Here is an 18,673-nt window from a genome sequence, read left to right as displayed (position 1 = left end):
AGTTAAATTCCATCTAGAAGCTCAAGACTCATCAACAGATTCTGACAGTGTACATAACAAACCCATCAAGCAGGTTCCTTTAAATTCCTGCATAGGTCTTATCAGCTCTCAATCAGGATCATAAAACAAGATTGCTGTCCACCAAGACAAAAATTTAGCAGGACAGGTACACATTTTGCATGAGCACCCTGGAAACTCAACCTACAGCTCTGCAATAATCAGAAAACAAACTAAAGATCAGCCAAACTTAAACAAGGCCTTTCCATCATTGTGTATACATTTGCACTGCCACTTTGTCCAATCCCTTTTATCTCAGCAGGAGAAGACCAAGAGCTGGCAAGACTTTCACAGAGGGATGCCATGGAGTATGGTTTTCTTGTCAATGGTGACGCTCACCATTGTAGAGACACAGAGGCAACTCAGTAGGACAGGCAGCATCTATAGAAGGGAATGAACAGTTGATGTTTTGGGCAGAAACCCTTTGTCAGGACTGGAAAGGAAGGGGGCAGAACCAGAATAAGAAGCAGAGGGAGAGGGAGGAATACAAGCTGGCAGGTGACAGGTGGGGGAGGAGGGGGGGAGTTGGGTGCATGGGGGAGGGGTGATGAAGCTGGGTGATGACAGGTGGAAGTAGTAAAGGGCTGAAGGAGGAATCTGACAGGAGAAAACGGCGGGTCATGGTACTGCCAGCAATGCCATGATAATTCTATAGAATTAATGGCTTTATTACTGAGTTTAAATAAGTGAAACTTCCAGCTTATCAAAAATTACAATCTGTTATGCAGCCTTAACCAGGAGTTGCATTTTTTAAATTTCTACTGATCTTTAAAGATTATAGCTGTGTACTATTTGAATTTCTACAGTATTATTTAACCTCATTTTTTTTTACCAGGTGTTTATATTTGTGTAAAGAAGTTAATTAACAGATTAAAAACCCTAATGTAATAAACCCCACGAACAATTCAACATGAGAAATACTTAAATTGCTTAGCACACCCAACATGTTTAAATTTCTGACATTTAGTGCTACACAACCAGGAAGCAAAGTGCCTGTATTTGCTAATACCAGCCTAGCCTAAATCTTTTAGCAAAAGCATTGAGAACAGATTTGCAGCAAGCAACTGCATTTTTTTCCTTACTTGCTTTGGGGGTGCGGGGGCATGGTGGAGTCATACTTCCCTTACCTGCCTCTGTCTCTCCCCTCCTTCCTTTCCTCCATGGACCTGTCCCGTCTTATTAGATTCTTTTGACTTCAACGCTTTACACTTCTATCCGTTCTGTCCCAGCATCTTATTTCATAACCCCACCTGCATCCACCTACCTTCCCCCTCACTTGGTCTCACCTGCCAGTTTGTACTTCCCTTCCCGCCACCTTCATATTCAGGCTTCTACTCCCTTCCTTTCCAATCCTGAAGGGTCTTGGTCTGAAACATCGACTGTTTCCCCTCCACAGATACTGCCTGATCAGCTGAATTCCTCTGATACAGGGGTTCCCAACCTTTTTTTCATGCCACAGAACCCTACCATTAACTGACTGGTTGGGAACCCTTACTCTAGTGTTACTTACAGATTTGTATTTCAGATTTCCAGCAAATGTGTTTGCCTCCCAGTTCCACCAACTTCTTTTACTGTTAATTCTCCATAACTGCCCTCATTCAGCTGTTAATTTCAATATTCTGGAGACGCTGCGTCACTTGGACTCACTCCTTCATTTTTTTCCAAATCCTCCCTGCAGTGGAAGAGCACATCCCTAGTTCTGATGAAAGGTCACTAACCTGAAAATTTAATGGTGTCCCTCCCTCTATAAAATACTGGTTGTCTTCTGAGAACCTGAAGCATAATATTTCTAAACCAAAAAACATCTGATATAAGCAAACACGAGGAAATTTGCAGATGCTGGAAATTCAAGCAACACACACAAAATGCTGGTGGAACGCAGCAGGTCAGGCAGCATCTATAAGGAGAAGCACTGTCCACGTTTCGGGCCGAGACCCTTCGTCAGGACGGAGGTCTCAGCCCGAAACGTTGACAGTGCTTCTCCTTATAGATGCTGCCAAACATCTGATATAACTGGGAAAAGCAAGTTACCAAATGCAGCAATTCACAAAATGCTGGAGGAACTCAGCAGGTCAGGCAGCATCTATGGAGGAGAATTAACAGTCGATGTTGCGGGCTGAGACCTTTCATCTAACCACCAGAGGCAAATTTTTATGGGAGAAATGCAGATGACTGGATAGCGTATTATATTTATCTATCTATCTATAGAAACATAGAAAATAGGTGCAGGAGTAGGCCATTTGGCCCTGCACTGCCATTCAGTATGATCATGGCTGATCATCCAATTCAGAACCCTGTACCTGCTTTCTCTCCATACCCCCTGATCCCTTTAGCCACAAGGGCCATATCTAACTTATCTATCTAATCTAGTTATCTATTTATTAGAGATACAGAAAAGTAACAGTCCCTTCCGGCCTCATGCCATCAAATGACACCCATGTGACCAATCAACCCACTAACCTATTTATCTTGGAGTGTGGGAAAAGACCAGAGTAGCCAGAGGATGCCCAAATATTTATGGGGAGAATGTACAAACACCTTATAGGCAGCAGTGCTAACTGAACCTGGGTCGCTGATACTCTGTAATACCAATCCACTAATGCTATGCTACCATGCTTCCTTCAATATTACAGACTTTCTTACTATTTCACATTTTCTTTGAAGAACTCCAGCTTTCAATTCTAATCTAATAGAAGACTTAACCCTCTCATTGTCAAAACCCACTCCCTTCTCCCAAATCATCAACTCCTTACTCACTGATTTTCATAAACTTTGGTTTGAGAGCACCTAGATTACAATATTCTTATCCTTGCTCTCAAATATTTCCTTGAATTCTTCCTTTCCTAGCTGTCTCCTCCTGTAACACTGAAAACCTTAAAATACTGCAATCCAGTTCTGGCCTCTACCACACCGCAGATGTTCTTCACCCGACCTTCGATCATGGTGTCCTCTGTGGTCTCATCCTAGAATGAAATTGCATCTACATATTTCTCCTCCAGAAGACTAAAATCTCTTTCCTAATATCTACTTACTGTGGCTGGCAGTTCCATATTACTTCTCGAGCTTACCATGATAACAATAACATGAAATTCATGTTGGTGGTACAGCATATTTCTACATCCAACACATTTTGGATTTACACAACTGCAGTGCAAGTCACACCTCCTTTTCACAGCCCTCAAACTGTGGTGTTTCTTTTTGGGGGTGGAGTTTTATTCTTGGGTAATTATTAGAGATATATTGCAATAGCTATGTGCCACACCCAGAGTGCACTGAAATAACCATAATAGCCTGTGTGGTAATACTGAGAGCAGCACATGCAGCTTGCATTCAGCACTTACCTTTTCTGATGGCGTGATCAAGTAGATGGCTTCCAAACTTGGAATAGGCTCCCGTCGCTTATTGATATCTTCAACAACTGGAAGAATAAATCAATGTTAGAAGAGAGTTTTAATTGTTGCCATATTGTATTGTGCAACTAATACATTACAGCATAATATAGAATCTGCTAATGTCTCAACACAAGTACAAAGAAAATGATGCTCACTAATTAAAGGACAGAATTTTTAATATCAATCTTTCACAGCAGCATATAATACTTTGGCAAAGAGCCTCTCAACAGAAGTTATATACTGACTTTAATAAATTCACACTAGTTGTAAATAAACTAGAAGGGAAACATCTTAATTGTAATTTTGGAAAATTTCTGACACTTTTACAATACCCTAAGTTGAAAACTGCAGTGTACTGCATTAACAAACAATCTGCCTTTCTTCAAATAGTGTTAAATAATACTGAAATATGTAAATAGTCTTTCACTCCTATTTCACACTGATTCCTTTCTCTTTAATTATTGCCAGAAGAGAGGTTCAATCAGTTTATTCCCTTCAAGAATGTATAGTGATAGGGGAAATGCAGGGATCAAAGAGGATGCTTTCCCCATCATTAGAGATTAAGGATTAATGATAACTGAGTAACAGGCTTGTTTCTTATTTCATGGATTTTATTAAATTTTACTATTGGCTAAGATGGTGTTCAACATCTGTTAGTATTTTAATAAGGCAACTTTCACATTAGAGTTGATGATGCCAATACTGAAGTTGACAACATTGTCTTTATAGCTCTAGTCAATTATAGTTCATTAATCTAAATTATAACTCAAAGTTGTGGTGTAAAATGGTTTAATAATCTGTCAGAAATGAGTTTTTTTGAGTTAAATACAGGCTTATACTGGAAATACCTCTCTCTTAGTAACAGGTACTTCAAACCAAGAGCAAATCGCAAATCATGGAGTCATAATTGTAAAACTGCTTCTCTAAATCCCTAGATTATATACCACCTTTCAATCGACTGCTCTCTATCTCCTTCCTGATTACGAAATAGTTGCATTGTAGATCTCCTCAACTTACTGGTTATGCCTTCTGCCATGATGTCTGACATCTTGCAGCAGGAAGATAAGATCCTCATGCTCAGATGATCCACGAGTAACACCTAGTAAAGGACAAAGGTAAATTAAATGCAATTTTGACACTTAAAAACAGTAGAAACCTAAAATGTCCAAGGTGAAGTTCCTTCAGCATTTTGTGTCTTCTCTTAATTCAAGCCCTTATGTCCCAGAGTCATTAAAATTTTTCCTGCACCTTCTCTAGCATAATTTCGCATAATAATTTCAGATACAATCTATCCAATGTCTTATACAACTGTAACATGACTCTTGTACTCCGTGCCCCGTCTAATGGATGCAAGCATGAACACAACATACACAAGGGATTCTGCAGGTACTGGAAATCCAGAGTAACATACGCAAAATGCTGGAGGAACTCAGCAGGTCAGGCAGCTTCAATGGAGAGGAATAAACAGCTGATGTTTTGGGGTGAGACCCATCATCAGGACTGGAAAGGTGGGAAGGAGTACAAACTGGCAGGTGATAGGTGAAACCAGATGGGGTGGGGAGGTGAGTGGGTGAGGGGGGTGAAGTGAGAAACTGGGAGTTGGTAGGTGGAGAAAGGTAAACGGCTGAAGTTATCAAATAGGGGAGAACAGTGGACCATGGGTAAAGGGAAGGATGAGGGGCACCAGTGGGAGGTGTTAGGCAGGTGAGAAGAGGAGAAGAGATAAGTGGGGAGCCAGTGTGGGAAATGGAAAGGGGAGGGAAAAATTACAGGATATTCATTCTATCATGTTGGAGGCTCCACCAACCTGAGAGTGGCCTCATCACATTAGTAGATGAAGCCATGGACTGGCATATTGGAATGGGAATGGGAATTAAAGTGGTTGGCTACCAGGAAATCCTGTTTTCTGTGGATGGAGCAAAGGTGCTTGATAAAGCGGCTCCCCCCTCAGTCTATGTTTGGTCACACTGATGTATAGAAGGCCACATCGGGAGCACCGGATACAATAAGCAACCCTAACAGATTGCCATAAGCCTTCTGCACCACTTCCAGAAACTTATGTACCCTAGGTCTCTCTGTTCTACAACACTCCCCAGGGTCCTGCCCTGGTTTAACATATTCCCCCAACAAGCATGCATCTTTAGATCTTTCTATAATTTGCCCATCTCAAGTCAATTCATTGAATGAGGAAAATGCATTCACTCTTCCAACATCTAATTTCTTTCACTTTTATTTGAACATAAATTCTGAATCCTTTGAAATTGTCAGAGCTTCTTAGCTAGTACATTAACCTCTCTTCTAAGCATCAACTGATTCACATAGTGTTCTCTTTAAATCAGTGGCCTTAAGCTTACATTTCAGCATATCAAAAGAACATTATCTAGCACTTCTAGAAATGTGAAAAGACTAACATGATTCAAAGATTTTGCAACACACACAAAATGCTGGATGAACTCAGCAGACCAGGCAGCATCTATGGAAAAAAGTACAGTCAACATTTCAGGCTGAAACCCTTCGGCAGGACAGGAGGAAAAAAAGCTAAGGAGTAGATCTGAAAGGTGGGGGGGGGGGGGGGGGGCAAAGAGGGGAGAGAGAAACACTAAGTGATAAGTGAAACTTGGAGGGGGAGGGATGAAGCAAAGAGCTAGGAAGTTGATTAGTGAAAGAGACAGAAGGCCATAATGTCGACTGTAATTTCCACCCCCCCCCACCCCGTAGATGCTGCCTGGCCTGCTGAGTTCCTCATTTTGTGTGTGTTACTTGGATTTTCAGCATCTGCAGACTTTCTCTTGTTTGTGACCAAATATTTTGCATTCTATGTTAGCTACTGTGGAAAATTTCACTATCCTCCCATTCATGTGCAAGACATGGATATAGAAGACAACTTTAGACATCAACATTTGTCACTTAGAAGGCTGCATTCTAACTCTAAAGGGGTGTCCAGAAGAGGGGCTGTCCACACACTAAGCCAGTTTATCACTAGGGCTTGTTAGTACGACTTTCATCTAAAAGCATAAACTAATATCACAAAATGACTGCAGAATTGTTGATACTTCAAGCACAGAACATCTCATTATTTTCAATGTCCACCATAATCAACAAAGAAACTTTTAAAGCACTAGTTCAAAGATCTGCAAAATTTGTACTAATGAAGTTCAAATGAATGACTAAACCCAAAGCTCAAAGACAGCCTCTGCCTCTTCTCTCTAAGCTGTGGATGCTAATACTTCTGAGATCTAAAAGTCCTTTCAGAAGTCAAGAATGAGGTACAAAACTTAACACTTACAATCATTTTATAAAGCGTTACATGAGCGGAAAATGACCGAGAGAAGTTGAGAGAACAAAGACAAAAGAAAATAAACAATTATAGTTGTCTCATACTCAGAATAAAGATAACAAAATTCCATTGATACATAGAAAACCTACAGCACAATACAGGCCCTTCGGCTCACAAAGTTGTGCCGAACATGTCTCTACCTTAGAAATTACTAGGCTTACCTATAGCTCTCTATTTTACTAAGCTCCATGTACCTATCTGAAAGTCTCTTAAAAGACTTTTATCAGCCTCCATCATCATCACCGGCAGCCCATTCCATGCACTCACCATTCGCTGAGTGATCTATAAAATAGCCACATTCAAGTGACATGACCTGCTAATGGAAACTACAAGTTTCTAGAAAAATACAGAAGCAACTGCACTATGATATTGGAAAATTCATTGAACAATTATATGTATATAGTACAGGTGAATATATAAAGGTTCAAACAAGCATAGGGAAGTTAAACTACAATAAAAATACAAGGAAAATAATAATTTTACACCCCAATCCAAAAGTGCCAAAGTATTTGTGTTATTCAGAAACAAGCTGTCACAAACCTTCCATTCTCCGTCTTTCTTCAAATTCTTTATCACTCCAGATAAAATTTCTAAAAAAAAGAAAATAAAACCATTAAGCTACAAGAAATTGAAGAAATGGGGGGGGGGGGGAGAGAACAAATTTTGCTCATGTTACATTGCAATGCAACAAGGGCATTAGTGATATTAGTTACATTAGTGGATGGCCAAGGACAAGCTGTATCCTTAGAAATCAAATTATAAACATTCAGCAAACAGATCTAAATACAGAGAATTTAAATGTTCTTCAAGTAACCCTCGAGAAATGTGTGATTCAGGCTCTCAATTTTTTTCCTAAAGAGTAGATATTTTTCAAATGAACAGAATCAGCTAGAGTTAAATTATTTTACAAAAATTGGTACCTGTCTGTAATATAATCTGCAAACACGAGGAAATCTGCAGATGCTGGAAATTCAAACAGCACACACAAAATGCTGGTGGAACACAGCAGGCCAGGCAGCATCTATAAGGAGAAGCACTGTCGACGTTTCGGGCCGAGACCCTTCGTCAGGACTAACTGAAAAAAGCAGTTTATTCCTGACAAAGGGTCTCAGCCCAAAACGTAATATAATATATTACCCAAAGGTAATATAATCTGTATTGTACACATGGTGATGTCTTAATTTTTTTGCAAGCTGCGATACAAATAAGTCACACATAGCTGTAATACTACTTGTCATAATATTACCCTCTAGTTGCACTTATGAATTTATTCAGATTATTAACAGCTATCAAAAACCCTTTTTTTTTAAAAAAAAAGTCCTCAAAATTCTTAATGGCTTAAGTTTTTTTGTCAAATTCAAAGGGTACAATTATGATGAAAACTGATACAGGTATTTAGTTTCCTCCTATAATTCATGGAATGCATAGAAATAATTAACACAAGAGATCCTGCAGATGTGTGTTTCTCTGGATTTCCAACAAAATTTTGGAGGAACTCTGCAGGTCAGGCAGCAAATATGGAGAGGAAAAAGCAGTTGACATTTCAGGCCAAGACCCTTCATCCCTATCAGAATAAAGGGTCTCGATCTGAAACATCGACTGCTTATTCATTTCCACAGATGCTACCTGACCTGCTGAGTTCCTCTAGTGTTTTGATAAAAATGGAAAACTCCATTCAATTAATTTGTCAAATCAGATGAAATTTACATTGTTTCTCCACATACTTGCGGGGTGGTGGGGGGGGGGGGGGGAAGATAAATGACCGTTAACATCATTAGAGAGAAATAATCCTGGTAAAACAGCAAGAGTCTGCAGCCTGCCTTATTTTATTAAAGTACAAAATGGGAATCTGCACCCTGATAAAATTTGCTCAGACACCAAGGATTTTACAAAAATGCAAGTTGCTGCAATGAAATTACAGTAAAAATCTGAAATAGTAGAAACCTTGAATGTCACAGAATATGATTCCTTATTTATAATTAACCCATCTGATTCCATAATTATTAAATCACAACAAATGAGTTATAATATTATTATTATAGTTCCATAGCCACCAACTCATTCTTCTTGCACAATCTTCTGAATTTGAAAACGGACTGATAAAAATAATTTAAATGAATTATTGAAATACACCTAATGATGAGGGGCATAGAGAAGGTGGGTACAAGAACCTTTCCCCTCCATAACAGAGACATCTCATACCAGAGGGCATAAGTTCTAGGTAAGAGTTTGAGGGCTGGAGAAATTTTACTCCTATCCAGGTGACTGCAGTTTGGTTTGCTCTGCCTGAGCACAGAGTAGCACTAGGTATTCCCATGATGTTTATAAAAGGTATTGGAGTAAATATTTAATTTACTAAGGCATTCTAGGCTATGGACCAAGTACTAGTAGATGTGTACTCGAGGGAGGCATGGACAAAGTGGGCAGAAGGGTCAGTTTCTGTGCCAATGACTATGAATTCCCCAAAGTTAACCTAAACATTAATCTTTGATCAGGTTGATACCAAGATCTCCATCGTGTCATTTGTAGTTATCCCTGCCTCAGATCATTTGTTGCAGAAACCCTTGGATACAGGCAGCCTCAGCCCTCATTCTATGTCCTATTGTCCTATTAAAGTTCATCCAAAATTCTGTTGCTGGTATGCTAATTTGCATTAAGTCCCATTCATGCCTCCAATCCCATTCTTCCTAACCTACTGATATCACCTTTAATGACCTGGTTACAAAACACCTCAATGGAAAAAATACTTCCCAATTCTAATATCCATCTAATCTCCAATTTATTGTGCATAGCTTGGTCATTTCAATTCACTCTGCTGTCACAATGTCAAGATCTTTAAATACTTCATCTGTCATGACTCACTTAAAATTACTAGGAAAAGGAGAGGCTGATGAATCGCTGGAATGCACTCAGTGCAGAACATTCACATTCCTGACAATACTTAGATGGCAATTTAGATTAAAATGCCACAAATAACGCCATCGCTAAAAAGTGAAGTATTTCAGAAAGTTCTAGCACACCTCTCTAAACTCAATCGTTTGAGGCACTTATTACCAACAAGTAGACATTTCTTTTATATTTGAGTTGATAATGATAACAACATTGATGGCAAGAATTCCAAAATATTTTCAAGTGCTTTTAAAATTAAAGTCTTGTGATAAGAATTGCCAAAAACTATTACAAATCTGCAAAGTATTTTAAATGAAATTCAGAATCAGGTTTATTATCACCAGCATGTGACGTGAAATTTGTTAACTTAGTAGCAATGGTTTAATGCAATACATAATCTAGCAGAGAGAAAAAAAATAATAATAGTAAATAATCAAGTAAATCAATTAAGTATATTGAACAGATTTTTTAAAAAAAATGCAAAAACAGAAATACTGTATATTAAAGTGAGGTAGGGTCCAAAGATTCAATGTCCATTTTGCAATTGAATGGTAGAAGGGAAGAAGCTGTTACTAAATCGCTGAGTGTGAGCCTTCAGGTTTCTGTATCTCCTATCTGATGGCAACAGTGAGAAAAGGGCATGCCCTGGGTGCTGGAGGTCCTTAATAATGGATGCTGCCTTTCTGAGACACCGCTCCCAAAATTATGTCCTGGGTACTTTGAAGGCTAGTGCCCAAGATGAAGCTGACTAGATTTACAACCTTCTGCAGCTTCTTTCGGTCCTGTGCAGTAGCGCCTCCAAACCAGACAGTGATGTAGCCTGTCAGAATGCTCTCCACGGTAAAACAACAGAAGTTTTTGAGTGTATTTGTTGACATGCCAAATCCCTTGAAACTCCTAATGAAGTATAGCCGCTACCTTGCCTTCTTTATAACTACATTGATATGTTGGGACCAGGTTAGATCCTCAGAGATCTTGACACCCAGGAACTTGAAACTGCTCACTCTCTCCACTTCTGATCCCTCTATGAGGATTGGTATGTGTTCCTTTGTCTTACCCTTCCTTAAGATCACAATCAGTTCTTTCATCTTACTGACATTGACTGCCAGATTGTTGCTGCAGCACCACTCCATTAGTTGGCATATCTCACTCCTGTACGCCCTCTTATCACCACTTGAGGTTCTACCAACAATGGTTGTATCATCAGCAAATTTACAAATGGTATTTGAGCTATGCCTAGCCACACAGTCATATGTATATAGAGAGTAGAGCAGTGGGCTAAGCACACCCCTGAGGTGCGCCAGTGTTGATTGTTAGCGAGGAGGATATGTTATCACCAATCCGCACAGATTGTGGTCTTACTGTTAGGAGGTCGATGATCCAATTGCAGAGGGAGGTACAGAGGCCCAGGTTCTGCAACTTCTCAATCAGGATTGTAGGAATGATGGCTATAGTCGAACAATATCCTGGCGTAGGTGTTTGTGTTGTCCAGGTGTTCTAAAGCCGTATGCAGAGCCATTGAGATTGCGTCTGCTGTTGACCTATTGTGGTGATAGGCAAATTGCAATGGGTCCAGGTCCTTGCTGAGGCAGAAGTTCAGTCTAGTCATGATCAACCTGTCAAAGCATTTCATCACTGTCAATGTGAGTGCTATTGGGCGATAATCATTAAGGCAGCTCATATTCTTCTTCTTAAGCACTAGTATAATTGTTGCCTTTTTGAAGCAAGTGGGAACTTCCACCCGTTGCAGTCAGAGGTTGAAAACTGCTTTGAATACTCCCGCTAGTTGGTTGGCACAGGTTTTCAGCGCCTTACCAGGTATTCCATCGGGACCTTCCGCCTTGCGTGGGTTCACACTTTAAAGATGGCCTAACATCGGCCTCTGAGACGGAGATCACAAGGTCATCAGGTGCAGCAAGGATCTTCACAGCTGTAGTTGTGTTCTCCCTTTCAAAGCGTGCATAGAAGGCATTGAGTTCATCTGGTAGTGAAGCATCGCTGCCATTCATGTTATTGGGTTTTGATTTGTAGGGAGTAATGTCTTGCACACCCTGCCAGAGTTGCCGTGCATCCAATACTGCCTCCAACCTTGTTCAAATTTGAAGATGCAAGATAGTTTTACAGAAGATTTAAATATTCAATTAAAATAGCAGAGGAAGTAATTTCAAATTAAGGTTTAAAGTTCATAGACTTTTAGTAAAATGGAACAACTAATGGATAAGCACACGTTGACCTAAGTTAAGTTTGAGCTCAGTTGTAAGTGACAATGTATTGTTTGCTATTCAGTGAAGACAGAATTTACCAGTTAATTAGTGAACAAGAAAAAAAAATCAGATTCACATCTCTTCTCTTCTCTTTTGGCTTATTCGTAAGCAGATACAGGGAGAAGTTGTAAAAATCAGCAACTCAGTCAACAAGTATACAGGCAGCACACTTGTTGTCTTCTGTGGTTTATTTTTCCATTGTTGTTTTAGAACAAAAGTCAGAATCATAAAAGTACTTTAAACAAAGTCCAGTTTGTCATCACGTGCATAAGTGCAATGAAAAACATAAATTAGACCATTTTTACAAGAAAGACCACAATTAGAACACAAAAGTCCATTTTAGTGCAAAGTGGTCAAATCCTGTAGATATGGCAGGAGGGATGTGCCCATTATGAATTGGGCAGAGTCCACAATAGCTTGCAGCTTCTTATGTTTCTGCACATTCTAATTGCTATACCAGACCACGATGCAACCAGTCAGGAAATTTCAACCACACCCAGGACATGCCCTCTTCAATGTTACTGTTGGAAAGGAGGTACAGAAGCCTGAAGAGACACACTTAGTGATTCAGAAACAGCTTCTTCCCCTCTGCAATCCAATTTCTAAATGGACAGTGAACCTCACTACTTTTTTAAAATTTCTGTTGTTTTGCACTACTTATTTTAACTTTACTATTTAATAGATATGTATACATACACACACATGCATACACACACTTGATGTAACTCAGGTTTTCCCCCCTCTATTTATCTATCATGTATTTCATTGTACTGCTGCTGGAAAGTTAACAAATTTCATGACATATGCTGGTGATACTAGATCTGATTCTGATTTATCTTGCTTCAGGAATCTGACTATTCACCAGCTATGATCCATCCACCAATAGTAGCGACTCAGCAAATTTGAAGATGTCATTGGAGTTGTGTTTAGCCACACCTGTGTGATGTTGTAACCAATCCTCAATGATTGAGTTTGCTGATGGGGAAATGAGGGATCCATTTGCAGAGAGAGGTACAGAAGCTCTGGTCTCAAAGCTTGATGATGAGTTTGGATGGGATGATTGTGTTGAAATCCGAGGTATAGTTGATGAATAACAGTCAGACATATGAGTTCCTGTTGTCCAGATGGTTCAGAGCAGAGTGAAGAGCTAGAAAACTTTACATCTGCTGTTGATCTGTTGTGGCTATAAGCAAACTGGAGTGAATCCAGGTAACCTCTGAGGCAGAAGTTGATTTGTACCAAAACCCAACATCTCACACATCTCAAAGCATTCCATTATGGTTGCTCTAAGTGCAAATCAGATAGTAGTTATTGAGGCAAGTCATAACACTCTTCATAAGCACCAGTATAACAGATGACTTTCTGAAGCAGATGGGAACTTCAGACTGCAGAAATAAGAGGTTGAATAGGTCTGTGAATACTCCAGCCAATTAGATTCATACAGATCTTTTGTACTCCACTAGGTAAGCTGTCTGGCCTTTTGTGGATTCATCCTCTTAAAGGATGCCCAGATACTGAAGTTACAGGGTCATCCAGAGATGTGGGAGCTTGCATGTGTCATATCAAAACATGCATAAAAAGGTATTGATCTCATCCAGGAGTGGTGGATTTTTGCCACTTATACTGTCTGATTATTGCTAAAAGATATTGTGAAAACCTAGTCAGAAATCACAAGGGAAAAAAAATCAAGTATAGAGTTGGTCAACTGGAATTATCTGCAGCGGTAGGAACACAAGTAAATGAAAGTCAACTTTTATAGATAACAATTATACTGGACTCTTGCGGCTTTTTAAACCACAGCTTATTGGGTTACAAGCAGTTGCAAAGTGGATCAGAAGGCAACTCCAAAAAAAGATGTTTGCCTTTCTTACAACTCCATTTCCCAAGAAGATCAAGATCACTGGACTTAATGATTATAGACCAGTCGCTCCAACTTCAGTAGTTATGAAAACTTCTGAACATCTGATGTTGGCCTACCTCAAGTCCATTACAGATCCTCTTGATACGCTACAATTTGCTTTAGAGCAAATCACTTAATTGAGGATGCCATTAACTTGAGCCTTCATTACATTTTTCAACATTTGAACTCTGCCAACACTTACGTGAAGATCTTGTTTGCAAATTTTAGCTCTGCCTTCAACACTATTGTTCTGGAGTTGCTCTACAGCAAGCTAACCTAGCTAGTTATAACCTAGATAACCCGGTGACCCGTTTGAGAGAAAGGCAGTGCAGTCTGATGTGATGTGCTTTGGAAATTAAAAAAGAAAAACTCAGTGTATTAAAGAAAGACGCACAGCAAGACAAATATAGCTCCTCCTTGTTTTAATGAAGGACACTTTTGATGACAACATTTCTGATTGATCTGCCACCCTTCAAGAAAACTCTAACGCTTTCATTTCTTTTTCCCCGGCTTAAAGCCACCTACAGCTGACCATGCTGGAATACCAGTTTCTCCAAATAAATCAACACATTCTCCATGGGTTGGCCTTGCGCCTTATGTGTAGGCACAGCAAAGCATGACTGTATCGGGAACTGGCTCCGCTGAAGAGGGTCATTTTCCCCTTCTGATAAATTGAGAGTAATTCCTGCGATCATGACAATGTCATTTTCGAACGCACCAATGTTTATCTTTGCTATGATGAAATTGTCGTGCAGTTCTTCCACCATCATTCGCGTTCCATTGCAAAGCCTTGGTGGATCCAAGTTCCTCATTGAAATGATGGGAGATCCCCTCTTAAATTCCAGATTATGTGGTGGCAATCCAGAGAGTTCCACCAAATCAAGGAATTCTGTTGGAAAATGAGTGGCGTTAGCTCCTTCACTTACGGCATTGAAGGAACAGTATTCTTTCATGATTCCACCCCACCTGACTCTTTGATCCTAGAGTCATGCAGCCCTGGCCTCATCTGATTCTTGTTCTCTCCCTCTCCTTGCCGCTTCCCGACGACATTTGGCGTCATCTCTTGACCGTAACATCCCCCTTCTCCTTCCACGTGGCATAATTAGGCTGTCCATATTTTTTTAACCTAATGCTGGATAGAAGATATGAAGCAGTAACACCAAAGCCTCCAGGATGCTCATTTTTCTTGATGATGTGGTTGGCATTCTCCTAAATGGGCGTGATAGCCCTGCCCTTTTGCTGTGTTTGGTGTCGCTGCTGTGAGCATCGTGAGGCGCTGCCGAGGCTGGCCGTGCACATGCATCGTGGTGTCATGTCGCGGTTTCCATGAAAGCTGGAATCAGCTCGGGTTGTGGAAAGCAGGGCCTGATTGACGAGTGAGCAATTTTGCACGAATACATAACCCTGAACTTTGCATGCATTCAGTAAGTTAGTGCATTTTTAGTCAACTTAGTCAAAAAAAAATGCCGCTGTAAAGCACCGTTTGGGCTAATTGGAGGTCACAAACAGACAAACAGAGCATGAGAATTTTAGTACAGTCGGCCCTCCTTATCCGTGAATTCCGCATGCGCGAATTCAACCAACCGCGAATCGCGAAAACCCGGAAGTGTACTTCCAGCACTTGTTGTTAGAGCATGTACAGACTTTTTTTCTTGTCAATATTCCCTAAACAATGCAGAATAACAACTATTTTACATAGCATTTACATTGTATTAGGTATTATAAGTAATCTAGAGATGATTTAAAGTATACAAGAGGATGTGCGTGGGTTATCCTGGATCGGGATTGAAAATAATTGCAAGTTCTCTTACTAAGTAAGTCGGAACAGGTACATCCGGTATTATTTAGTGTCAGTTAGTCAAACATTTATCTTAGTATATAGTATATAATTTACCTTGCTATGCATATAAAACAGTTAAGAAATGTATGTTTCAGCGCCGGGTGATCCAGTAACAGATTGCTCCCTAGCGCGCTGTCCATCTGTGCCGGGTTGATGTGGAGGATCTAAAACCCAAAACCCAATAATTAAACCACTGAGTTGCTTAGTAATAATCGTAGCTTTCATCAGGACAGAGCCTTTCTCACTTTATCCTTTAAAATTGTTCCCATTTTTGACCGATGTAGCCTAACGCTTTTCCAATGATCGATAGCATTTCACCTCCTTCCGATCGCTTTATTATTTCCACTTCATTTTCAATCGCGATTGTGATTATTTTCATGAACAGAAACACTGCAGATTCAGAGCTTGGCTGCCGGGTCCTAACATCCAGTGCACTGAGACAGGTTAAATAAGGTCTGGGGTTCTGCTGGGTCCTAAGGTCCACCGCATTGAGACAGGTTGAATAAGGGACTTGAGCATCCGCGAATTTTGGTATTCGCGAGGGGTCCCGGAACCAATCCCTCGCGGATAAGGAGGGCCAACTGTAGTATAGATAGTGTTGGTTTGTGGATTATGAACTTCCTGACAGGAAGGATGCAATATGCAAGGCAGGGCTCCTACTTGTCCAATCCAATATCTATAAACACAGACTCTTACCAAGGCTGTATTCCTTCACCTCTGTTGTCATTTATACAAATGACTGTACCTCCACAGACAAATCCATTAAAATCTTAAAATTTGCAGATTACATGACTGTAGTTGGTTTCATCTCCAACAATGTTGAGTCCTGTTATCAGAAAGAGGTAGCCCATCTTGTAACATGGTGTGCTTGTAACAACTTGGAGCTTAATGCTATCAAGGAAGTGGAAATGAGGATTAACTGCTGCCAACTACTTCTACCTGCCCCTCCCTTGGAAGTTAATGGTCAGGCTGTGTCTATGGTTGAGTCATTCAAATTCCTGGGGCCCACCATTACCAATATATTGAAATGGCACAAGCATGTTATACTCATCAGGAAAGCCCAGCAGAGACTGTTTTTTTCCCTACGCCAGCTTAGGAAACTTAACATTTCAGGGTGTATCCCAATTAATTTTTATTCAGCCATCATTGAGTGTTGTTACTATCTCTATCACTATTTGGTTTCCCACTGCCTTCTTCCTCTCCAAGTCTAGGTTGCAGCAAGTGGTCCACTCAGTGGAGAAGATCATTAGCCGTCAGCTACCAACATTAAAAGACCTGTTAATTACTAGAGCAAAGAAGAGAGATTTACCTACACACAAAAATACAAGGACTGGGGTGTCGAATAAAGGTAACTACTGATTGAGAAGTGAAAATTTGAAATTTTTGGCTCAAAAAGACAGTTTGTCTGGAGAAGAGCTGCTAAGAGCTCCATGGATAAATGTCTGCAGTCAATAGTGAAGCAGAGTGGAGTTACCCTGCAGGTTTAGAGTTGCATTTCTGCAAATGGGAGTTGGTGATCTGGTCAGAATTGATTAAATCCTCAGTGCTGAGAAGTACAAGCAGATTCTCATTTATCATGCAGCAGCACCATCAGGGAGGAATCTGATCGGTCTCAACTTCATTCTGTAGCAGGATAATGACTCCAAACATATGGCCAAGGTCATAAAGAACTATCTTCAGTGAAAAGATGATCAAGGAGTTCTGCAACAGATCGTATGGCTGCAACAGAGTCCTGATCTCAACATAGAGGCTGTCTGCAATTACCTTGAGACAGAAGCAAGCAAGACAGCCAAAGTCTATAGAAGAACTGTGGCAAACTCTCCAAGATGTTTGGAACAACCGACCAGCCAATTTTCTTATAAAACTCCATGACTGAATACACAAGAGAATTGATGCAGTTTTAAAGGTAAAGGGTGGTCACTCCAAATATTGATTTAATTTCGTTTTTTACAGCTAACTGCACTTTTACAGTAACTTTTTTATATTTAGAAACTTTTCACTTTTCATTCCTCCGCTACACTGAATACTGCATAGGCACTGATACATGCAGCCATGCTGAGCTTGTCAATTTTATCAACTTTGCCCTTCTCTTCCACCCTGCCCTTAAATTCACATGATCCATCTCAGACACCTCTCTCCCCCCTTTCTCAATCTCTGTGTCCATCTCAGTTTAAGATGGTGCTACTGAAGGCAAGCTACAGTTCACTGGTAGTTCAAAAGGTAAGAAATGTGACCAAAACATTATTAATAACACCTCTCCTGAAGTAAACAGTGGTAAACTATCAATACAAATGATGAAGAGGTGAGCAGAGGTCAAGCTGATTAGAAGGGTATTCTGTGCTAATGTGTTGCAAATACAAAGTGTAAAGTGTTGAAGATGAGGTCACAGACGGAGATGGTGTTGCTGTTGGAGATGGAGTTGAAGTTATACATTCAGTGAGGAGGAGTTTTGATGCTTTAGGCTGGCTGGCAAGGTCTAGGTCTAAAGCATATTGATCCTGGGTCCTAATGCAGGTCATGATTCGGTGTTTGGACAATTTAAGCGCCAGCCTAGCTGGACTGGAAAGTCAGGGTGTCAGGACCAGAGGTGACGATTGGGCTGATTTCGTTCACTCTCCTGTGAAGTTCACTCCTCTCGCCACAGTGCTGAAGCTGCAAGACTGCTCCAGCTGCTGTGCTTTATGTCTGCAAGCCTCACGGCTAATTGCCCTGCTAATATGACATACAGAGACCAAGGCTTTGGCCATACTCTGGATGCTCCAGTGATTTGGATCCATGGACTCGGTTTGGTTCGGAATGCTGTTGCTACTGTAATCACCCTATCTATTAACAACAAGAAAAGAACCACCATTATCAAAATAAACAGGAGCATTTTCCAAGGCAATTCTCTAAGTGCACTATGGTTCTGGCTGGGTTTAAACCCGCTCTCTAATTTACTGCATTGGATGAAAATTGAGCATCAAATCAAGCAACAAAATGAGTTATACTGTAACA

General features: G+C 40.3%; 1 protein-coding gene across 1 annotated transcript in view; it reads right to left on the bottom strand.

The window, feature by feature from the left end:
• Positions 1-18,673, bottom strand: part of stxbp2 (syntaxin binding protein 2) — an 83,020-nt gene that overhangs the window by 51,239 nt on the left and 13,108 nt on the right. Inside the window, exons 2-4 of the mRNA XM_073069017.1 lie at positions 7,327-7,376; positions 4,467-4,548; positions 3,399-3,475 (exon numbers count right to left, since the gene is read on the bottom strand). Coding sequence (XP_072925118.1) covers positions 3,399-3,475; positions 4,467-4,548; positions 7,327-7,376 — 209 coding nt within the window. The remainder of the gene's footprint in view (positions 1-3,398; positions 3,476-4,466; positions 4,549-7,326; positions 7,377-18,673) is intronic.

This window comes from Hemitrygon akajei, chromosome 16 (genome assembly GCF_048418815.1).
Source record: "Hemitrygon akajei chromosome 16, sHemAka1.3, whole genome shotgun sequence".
Taxonomy (NCBI): Eukaryota; Metazoa; Chordata; class Chondrichthyes; order Myliobatiformes; family Dasyatidae; genus Hemitrygon; species Hemitrygon akajei.
The sequence above is the reverse complement of the archived record's forward strand: the minus strand, read 5'-3'. Positions and strand labels throughout refer to the sequence as shown.